The sequence below is a fragment of the Manis javanica genome, chromosome 11, assembly GCF_040802235.1.
Source record: "Manis javanica isolate MJ-LG chromosome 11, MJ_LKY, whole genome shotgun sequence".
In the NCBI taxonomy this organism is placed as follows: domain Eukaryota; kingdom Metazoa; phylum Chordata; class Mammalia; order Pholidota; family Manidae; genus Manis; species Manis javanica.
Window position 1 is genome coordinate 3172850 of NC_133166.1, and position 10380 is coordinate 3183229.

General features: G+C 39.1%; 1 protein-coding gene across 1 annotated transcript; it reads right to left on the reverse strand.

Annotated features, from left to right (window-relative positions):
- Positions 1 to 7149: 7149 nt before the first annotated feature.
- LOC118971089 (olfactory receptor 5G9-like) lies at positions 7150 to 8088 on the reverse strand. The gene has a single exon (XM_037011054.2). The coding sequence runs from the start codon at positions 8086 to 8088 to the stop codon at positions 7150 to 7152; it is 939 nt and encodes a 312-aa protein (XP_036866949.2).
- Between the last annotated feature and the right edge of the window lie 2292 nt (positions 8089 to 10380).

Here is a 10380-nt window from a genome sequence, read left to right on the forward strand (position 1 = left end):
CGCTCAGGTCTGGAAATCCCTGGTTGTGAAAGATGGAAAGGGAAGGGCTGGATTTATATCACCTTATTGTCTTAATAATAAGACTGCTGCTCCTTTCAATTTTCCCATAACGAGAAAAAGAGGTAATCCAGGACTGTTCATGTAAACTGACTCACCTGCAACTGTATCCTAAGAAATTCACATTGATAAAATGATAACAAAACAATTACAGCAACATTTGTATGGAATTGCATAGAGGTGTAGCACTCTCATCCAAATTAAATTAGGCTGTTTTCACACCAATCTATGTAGTTTGGTTTTTCTGCCTGGTATTAAGATCTCGTATTAAGAAATTGATGTCATCAGAGTGGAGACAATAATTTCACAATTACTCTGAACATAACCATGTCTTCTGAAAATGCTTGTTTTACAAAAAAATTTAGTAGACGTATTTTCATATCTAATGATAGAGACACACAATCCAGTAAAGGTGCAGTTAGTGAATCTACTTCCTTGCTTTTGCCTTATCATCCAAAATAGTGGAGCAGGCAAAGCTACGGCAGGTTCATGGGTCCACCAAGCACCTTTCACTCCGTAACTCCTCTGGGTCTATCCAGCCTCAACAAACAAAGCACAGAGATAGTCTGTGATTCAGGACCCACTGCAGCACAGAGGCGGCAGTTGCTGGATAGCAAGGTGGATGGGGCTCCATGAGTGATCTGCTAACCGTGCTCCCCTCTGACAGGTGCTGTTGCTCAGGGGAGAATAGGAAGGATGTTTGGGACATGTTCATACAGATGCTGCCAGCACGGGTGAGGGAGGCGAGCACGGGAGTGTGGATGAGTGCGTGAGTCTCTCTGCCTGAATGCATAAGAATCCACATGAACTAGTCACCAACAGTACATGCGTAGGACTCCTCATAAAAGTATTCTTATGTCCATAGGCTCATAACCTGAGAGAGATGGATGACTCAACTGTGCCCCATTTTAATTCTGTAGAAAATGTAATATCTATTATTGTTTTCTTTTAACACTCTTTGCTATGAATATCTCTGTAATCTGCATCCTTTGGCTATAAAAGGGTTGCTGGTCCATGGGTGGCAATTGAATTTTTATGTTCCACTGTTGTGTTTTACCCAAACCAGCTATATTCAACATAATACTGCCCATGACCTTCTCTGTTCTGTGAGAATAAAAGGAAAGTGGAGTTGAAGGTAGATGAAGAACAGATAAAGAATATCTGAATAATAATCAAATGCTCAACGTACTAGTGTGCAAACCCGTGGCTTAAATTCTTTTAAATATCTGTTCTGTAGATACATATTTAAAAAAAGCTTCCCTTTACAAATGGAAATATTTTTAAGAGTATTTAAAAGTACAGGTAGCATATTGAAACCAGTAAAAAAACTTCTGACCATCTCCACAATCCATGCATGCAAAGTATTATAAGCCCTGCCATCTCTCTCTATAAATATAAAATATAACAAGAAAGATTGATAAGTCATTCAAATAAAAGTGTGTCTAATAATCCATAATCTCCTTAGGTTTTATAATGTGCTTTCATTCAAGAAAGAATAAAAAACTAAGGAAATTAAAGTATAAATGAATAAAACAAGAAAAATATTAGTACCTGACACGGAACTACTGCCTCCTTTGGGGTGCACAGTGCTGTCTGCAAAGGGCTCAGCCCTGCTCCTGACGGGCCTGTGTCATATAACCATGTCTGTGTCTGGTCCCTGGGTGTTGAGCACTGGGTCTCTCAGGAATAAGCGACAGATATGTCATGTTGTTTATCATCTGCTATTTCATGGAGATAGGGTGATTGAGAAAGGACTACAGACCTTTTAAAAATGTTTTTCTTCTCTCTCTACCTACCGCCTCATATTATATTTATTTAGCAATAGTAAAAACACCCCAGTCAATGAGCATTCCTTGCTTCCAGTCCATAGGCATTTGTTTTAATTCCATAATTTACACACAAAAACACAAGTATTCACTTTCACTTTCTACACAGACATCACAAACTCTTTGTCACTATATTCTTAACACAAAGATTTTTGTAAAAACAGCAAAAAATAACCAAAATAGCACTACCATGGACAACTTAATTTTATTGTCCATATAATTGGATTTTTAATTTTAAACACTTCTGGTATCAGAACATACACACATGTATACATATATGTGCACATATGTTTTATGAATATAGGCAATGTATTCTTCTCTGTCTAATGTAAAGTAATTGATTCAATCTTGCTCCTGCAAATGGGACTTGGTTTACATATAATTATATGAAAAATATTGTGATATAGGTAAAATTATATATACCTCATTCACCACAGCCAGATGTATTTTTAAAATTAAATTTAAGACGAAGGACATTTGACTTTAAATAAAGGCGATTTTGGCCTTCTTACATAGCTGGATGCCTGATACCATCTAACTATAATCACATATTATCATATTTAATATATTAGCACATGTCCCGAGTTCTCTCTGACATCCGTACAATATGAACCAGAATTTGAAACCAAGGGGTAACAAGAAAACTTGTATAATCGGTTGACATAATCGCATTGAACAAAAATAAATTGTTCACAATAGATTTCCCTAATTACAGTGAAAGGAAACAAATTTGCCTGAAAAGATAACTCACTTAAATGCTGCATTAGAATGTTAAAGTGTGTTTGTGTTCAAGTGACATTTGAAAATTCACAAGCGTAATGAGCCACAGACTCTAGATTTCATAGAGAACTGAGACCATTCATGTGCACTTTCTAAACCCAGGCAGGATCCCCCACTGACTGAGGGTGGAAGGGTTACCACATTGGCAGGTCAGAACTAATTTGTTTTATTTACATCAGGTATATGCAGGTAGGTTCTTCTTATGAAACCTCACCTGGATTAAAAAGAAACATGGGTTTTGCAGCTCTTTTTTTTACCTGTTTGATTTTTGATGATTATGGAGTTTCTCTTTGTTTTACAAAGCTAGAATACGTTCATACAAAATTAAATGAAATTAATATATGTTTTAAATTTTGGAAAAGACGTTCTAGTGATAATATGTTAAAATCATGAATGCATAGCTGTACCTGATGTGATGATCCTAATACTAAAGAAATAACTATACTCCTGTGACATCTACTGTTGAGGCAAATCTCTAAGCACCTAAGAAATGGCCCATGATTGTCCATCAGGTCATCTCAAGTACATGATCTTTGTGTAACTAAGGGCTTCAGGACCCCTCTCTGCTCCCTGGTAGGTATTTGCAAGAGGCTGAGTCATCCTTGCTCACCTCATTCTGATTCCTTTCCATCCTCCCCTTTCCCTCAGGAGCCTCCCTGCCTCCAAGGATGCCAGGTCTCCTCAGCCTGCACCCAGTTCAGGCAGGAGCCAATTTTACCTTCTATGCATGGGAGCCCCTCTGAGCAAAGACTCAAATCCCACTGCCCATTAAATCTGTGCATGGGTGGAAAAACATTGCTGAATGATCAGATAATCTAAATAAACTACCCATAGGTTCATGTGTTCATGGACAGTGGCTTTGTTTAACTATGGGGTGAACACACTTCAGGTAGACGTTAAAACATTATAGACAAACAAGTGATGAAAAAAATCCGTATCCGCATGGCTTTCCTGGTGTCACAGGTGCCAGTACACAATACCAATTAACCACTTGCCTATTTATAAACTCTTTCCTTCAGAGACTGGCTGTCCAGTCCTGAGGCCTGGGCTGTGATCACATGGGGCCCAACCATGACGCTGAGGCTGAGGAACACGAGAATCCCCAAGTCAGCTTGTGCAGGAAACAAAACAGCAGTGCCTCGGGCCTAAAGCATCTCTATTCTTTCAGCAAAAAAGCACTTTTTAGTAACATGAAGTATAATTATTTAGTGATAAATTCTATGAAATTTGTATTCTTTAGTAATTATACAAAAATATCTTGAAACCATGGATTTAAGGATCTCATAGAGAGTTAGAAGTTCATAACAATATCCTGCAATTGTCTACAATCTGACAGTACATAGTCTTTGTGTTCAGAAAATTCTTTGAAGTCACATACATATTTTATGATTTAAAATAAACACATATTTTATTATTTTAAATAAACACGCTAATTTTTGACACAAAAATCACTGCATATAGTACCCTGACCAAATAAAAGAACACAGTGAGCATTTCAGAGAAGTCCATAACCCCAACAAAAACAGATGTGTAATATGATAGTTTTCTGCTCTTTTAAAAAACGTTACAGTAGTGAAATCATTTAGTTTCTATCCTTTAGTCTGGATTCTATTGCTCTGTGTCATGGATGTGAGATTCCTCCATGCTGTTCCATGTGGTGATAGTTCATTCATTCTCTGCTGTGTAGTAGCCCAATGAACAAACCCCACAAATTATTGTCAGTTTCCCGTAATGCTACTGTGTATGTGATCACTTTTGTGGAAGCTTTGGGTATACATACGACTCATTTCTGTTGGGGATAATGAGGAACGGAAATATATGCCAGCTCTCAGAGAGACTCTGACATGGTTTTTGAAAGATGAATGTCAATTCTGACTCCTTCCTCAATATTGAAAGCTATAATTGTTCCACATAAACCCCAGTATATGATATGACTTTGTAAATATTTATCATTATAGATGCTCTCATGTGAGTCATGGTGCAGCACTGAGGTTATAATTTTTATTTACCTGAAAACTAATAAAGTTGTACAATTATTTCTGTGAAGAGTCTATTAAAGTCTAAATACCAGTTGGGAGGAGTTGTGTTTAAATTATTTGGTGTCCATCATACGCAGTCTCTAGCTGTTTTCATTATTGCTGTCTCTGGTGAAATCTGTCAGAGACACAATGGAATTATTTTGCATGAAGATGAAGCCACTCTCTTGTGTTGTTGTTTGGTTTTTATAAATCCTATAGTGAGGATAGGTGTACACAAAGCATAAGCTCATAGATACGGACAGACTGTGATGACTGGAAAGGACTTTAGGGATAACGTAGCGCGGGACCTCTTTTATGGAGAGGTGCTGGGGTCTGGCGAATATCACAGAGGAAATGAAATGGAGTCACTCAGGTCCAGGGGTTATAACATGGAGCCAGGAGGCCGTTAAGGACGGGGTCTTCCCCACACTCTGACCAGGTATATCCTTCAAATTTTGATCTGGGACAAACCAGAAGTATTCCAAGGGCAGTCCAGGACATGTGCAACTTCCTGCAGTAACAAACATCTACCTGGTCATAGTCGAGCAACAGCTTCACTTAAGCCAGTTTTAGTTTTCTGCCACCGGCTCCAGTCAAAATTCTTTGTAAATGACATGCGCAACATTCCCTTCTGTCTTTAAATACCACTGACTACCTTTCCAGAATGGGGCATAATTTGGGTTGCCACCTGATTCTTACTCCTAGAAATGCATTTTAAGACCACAGATAAATGCTTTTGTTTGATTTCAATTATGCCTCTTTCCTCAGACGACAAGAGAGGGAGTGATTTCTTCAAAACCACAGGGATTCAGAGCTGCGCTGGGTGCCTGGGCCATAGCGTTTTCCTGGAGAGGAGCTTCCAGAGAGATTACACCTCGCTGCCTCTGCGTCTTGCATAGGGCCTCCCACTGCTGGGTCACTGAGCTTCGGCACTGCTGCAGCCTCACCGGTGTCGTCACGCAGCCTACACCAGTATGTCTCCACGTGTTCACTGCTCTGTGCATGCAGCCAAATATACCACCAAGGCCATTTGTTTCTTTAGGGATTTCAGTACCAAGGCTGAAGGAAAGGTGTCTGGGCACGGAAACGTGCCTACTACCTCAGCGACCGCACACACCCACTGATAATATTATATATGGACAGTAGTGTTTCCCAATAGTCCTGGTGGGTGTGTGAGAATACTGTGATGAGGAGCTGCAGCGAATGGCAGGGAACGGTGAGGATTAAAGCACATGAGCATGAATAGATCAAAGATTCTTATACAATGTTTTCCCTGATTTTGTAGAATTCCATCACGGAAGAGTTAGTTTAGAACATATACATGATGTTCCTATTTATTAGTGAATCCTATGACACATACCAGTAAATTATTTTTCAACATCCAATGCAACATTCAGGGAGATAAAATTACAATTATCCAAAGTGGTGTATGGCGTTATTAGACTTACAGTTATTGAGCTAAGGAACCTAGTTTACTCAGACCAAATTTCCTTCTCACTAGTTTGCACCTGTTAGATGTGATTAAAGGAATCACTATGCATGTCAAATCAGTCTTTACCAGATATTACTGTCATATGTTACATGGAAGGAAGATGGCATGTTTGTAACTTTTGAACACTGCAAACACAATGAGCCTCTGACTGTTTGGACTTAAACAAATTACAGTTTTTTCCAATATGTTCATGCACATAAGAATGATTACCAAGAAATATGCCTAAATTCAGAAAATATGGTACAGCTAGTAATCCTTCAAACTGTTGATCCAGAGAAATATTTCGCATAGATTTTTTTCCCACTACCATATTATCCCTTTGTCTGTCATAGGTCATGCAAATGCCCCCTTGAAAAGCAGAGCAGCCTCTTGTGGTTTACTATCATTCTGAAATGCCTTCACAAAAGAACATTTGCAATTACTTAAGGTGTGCATTTCGAATGTGCAATGAAAATGCTATTGAAATGTGAGTTAGGGCAACAGTGTTTTTATTTATTCTTACTTACTTATTTACTATGGATATATTTCTATGTGTTGTGATGGATCATTTATACAGGGATACTAGTGCATAGGAAGGATATATAGACAAACATAATTTAAGTCTCTCAAACCTTTCTGATTTAATAAACCCATTGCTTATGAAAAAACATTGTACCTTGGGAGAATAAGTTGAATTATAATGTCAAGAAACATGGGGAGTTCTGACAATGAAAGCTCGCTGGGACTTATCCATGAATAAGGAAAGCAGGTAGAAAAACACTGTCTTCGAAAACAGCAAAGTGGACGTATTAGCACTCTTCATATATTGAGAGGAGGTTGAGATCAAAAGTGCTCCCTACACTCAACTTAGGCACAGTGGGAAGTAATGGGAAGTATGTAGAAGATGTATTGGTGAGACTACAGGAACCTGTATCAAACGACCTGAACATCAGATCTCAGAACCTTTAAATAACAGTTTTGGGTGGAATAACTTATTTCACACAGAACATAATTTAGTGCGGACCGTTTTTTTCAGGGCATCTTTCACATCTTTATTCCTCAAGCTGTAGATCAGCGGATTCAGCATAGGAATGACAACTGTGTAGAAAACAGATGCCACTTTGTCCGTGTCCATGGAGTAACTGGAGCTGGGTCGGAAATACATGAACAGCAGTGTGCCGTGGAATATGGCCACAGTAGTTAAGTGGGAGGCACATGTAGAGAAGGCTTTGCGTCTGCCCGCTGCTGACTTCATTCTCAGGATGGTAGTTAGGATGTAGATGTAAGAGAGGAGAACAGTCATGATGCTGAGCCCCACAACACAGGTACTGAAAAAGAACAAAAGAATCTCATTGATGGAGGTGTCTGAGGAAGAGAGGGCTAGCAAGGGTGGGATGTCACAGAAAAAGTGGTTGATGATGTGGGAGTTGCAGAATGACAATCGGAATGTACAACAGGTGTGGATTGCCGAGTCGACCAAACCTCCCATGTACACAATGGCCACGAGCTGGATACAGAGTCTCCTGGGTATGGCTACTGTATAAAGAAGTGGGTTGCAAATGGCTACATAACGGTCATAGGCCATGACCGCCAACAGGAGACATTCCACATCTCCAAAGATCCCCCAAAAATACATCTGAATGGCACATAAAGTTTGTGGTATCCTCTTCTGCTCAGATAAGAAATCAGCCAGCATTTTGGGAGATACAGTGGACGAGTAGCTGACATCACAGAAGGACAGGTTGCTCAGGAAATAGTACATGGGTGAGTGGAGTCTGGGGTCCACCTTGACCAGCAGGATCATCCCCAGGTTGGCAACCACAGTTATGCCATAAACCAGCAGGAAGAGCACAAAGAGCCCCTGCTGCACGTCCTGCCTGCCAGAGAGACCCTGGAATATGAAGTCAGTGACCCCAGTGCAGTTGTCAGCAGCCATCGCTCAGGTCTGGAAATCTCTGGTTGTGAAAGATGGAAAGGGAAGGGCTGGATTTATATCACCTTATTGTCTTAATAGTAAGACTGCTGCTCCTTTCAATTTTCCCATAACGAGAAAAAGAGGTAATCCAGGACTGTTCATGTAAACTGACTCACCTGCAACTGTATCCTAAGAAATTCATATTGATAAAATGATAACAAAACAATTACAGCAAGATTTGTATGGAATTGCATAGAGGTGTAGCACTCTCAACCAAATTAAATTAGGCTGTTTCCACACCAATCTATGTAGTTTGGTTCTTCTGCCTGGTATTAAGATCTCGTATTAAGAAATTGATGTCATCAGAGTGGAGACAATAATTTCACAATTACTGTGAACATAACCATGTCTTCTGAAATGCTTGTTTTTAAAAAAATTTAGTAGACATATTTTCATATCCTATGATAAACACAATTCAGTAAAGGTGCAGTTAGTGAATCTACTTCCTTGCTTTTGCCTTATCATCCAAAATAGTGGAGCAGGCAAAGCTACGGCAGGTTCATGGGTCCAACAAGCACCTTTCACTCCGTAACTCCTCTGGGTCTATCCAGCCTCAACAAACAAAGCACAGAGATAGTCTGTGATTCAGGACCCACTGCAGCACAGAGGCGGCAGTTGCTGGATAGCAAGGTGGATGGGGCCCCATCTGACAGGTGCTGTTGCTCAGGGGAGAATAGGAAGGATGTCTGGGACATGTTCATACAGATGCTGCCAGCACGAGTGAGAGAGGCGAGCACGGGAGTGTGGATGAGTGCGTGAGTCTCTCTGCCCGAATCCATAAGAATCCACATGAACTAGTCACCAACAGTACATGCGTAGGACTCCTCATTAAAATATTCTTATGTCCATAGGCTCATAACCTCAGAAGGATGGATGACTCAACTGTGCCCCCATCTTAATTCTGTAGAAAATGTAATATCTATTATTGTTTTCTTTTAACCCTGTTTGGTATGAATATCTCTGTAATCTGCCTCCCTTGGCTCTGAAAGGGTTGCTGGTCCATGGTGGCAACTGAATTTTTATGTTCCACTGTTGTGTTTTACCCAAACCAGCTATGTTCAACATAATACTGCCCATGACCTTCTCTGTTCTGTGAGAATAAAAGAAAAGTGGAGTCTAGGGTAGATGAAGAACAGATAAAGAATATCTGAATAATAATCAAGTGATCAATGTACCAGTGTACAAACTCATGGCTTAAATTCCTTTAAATATCTGTTCTGTAGATACATATTTTAAAAAAGCTTCCCTTTACAAATGGAAATATTTTAAGAGTATTTAAAAGTGCAGGTAGCATATTGAAACCAGTAAAAAAATTTCTAACCTTCTCCATAATCCATGCGTGCAAAGTATTATAAGCTCTGCCATATCTCTCTATATATAAAAAATATCAAAAAAGATTGATAAGTCATTCAAATAAAACTGTGTCTAATAATCCATAATCTCCTTAGGTTTTATAATATGATTTCATTCAAGAAAGAATAAAAAACTAAGGAAGTCTAAAGTATAAATGAAAAAAACAATAAAAATATTAGTACCTGACACGGCAGTACTGCCTCCTTTGCGGTGCACAGTGCTGTGTGCAGAGGGCTCAGCCCTGCTCCTGACGGGCCTGCGTCATATAAGCATGTCTGTGTCTGGTCCCTGGGTGTTGAGCACTGGGTCTCTCAGGAATAAGCGACAGATATGTCATGTTGTCTATCATCTGCTATTTCATGGAGGTAGGGTGATTGACAAAGAAATACAGACCTTTTAAAAAATGTTTTTCTTCTCTCTCTACCTACTGCCTCTTATTATATTTATTTAGCAATAGTAAAAAACCCCCAGTCAATGAGCATTCCTTGCTTCCTTCCAGTCCATGGATCCTTATACAGGCATTTTGCTTTAATTCCATAATTTACACACAAGCACACAAATATGCACCCTCACATTCTACACAGACATACAACACAAACTCTCTGTCACTCTATTCTTAACATAAAGATTTTTGTAAAATCAGCAAAAAGTAACCAAAATAGCACTACCATGGACAACTTAATTTTATTGTCCATATAATTGGATTTTTAATTTTAAACACTTCTGGTACCAGAACATACACACATATATACATATATGTGCACATATGTATTATGAATATAGGCAATGTATTCTTCTCTGTCTAATGCAAAGTAATTGATTCAATCTTGCTCCTGCAAATGGGACTTGGTTTATATATAATTATATGAAAAATATTGTGATATAGGTAAAATTATATAT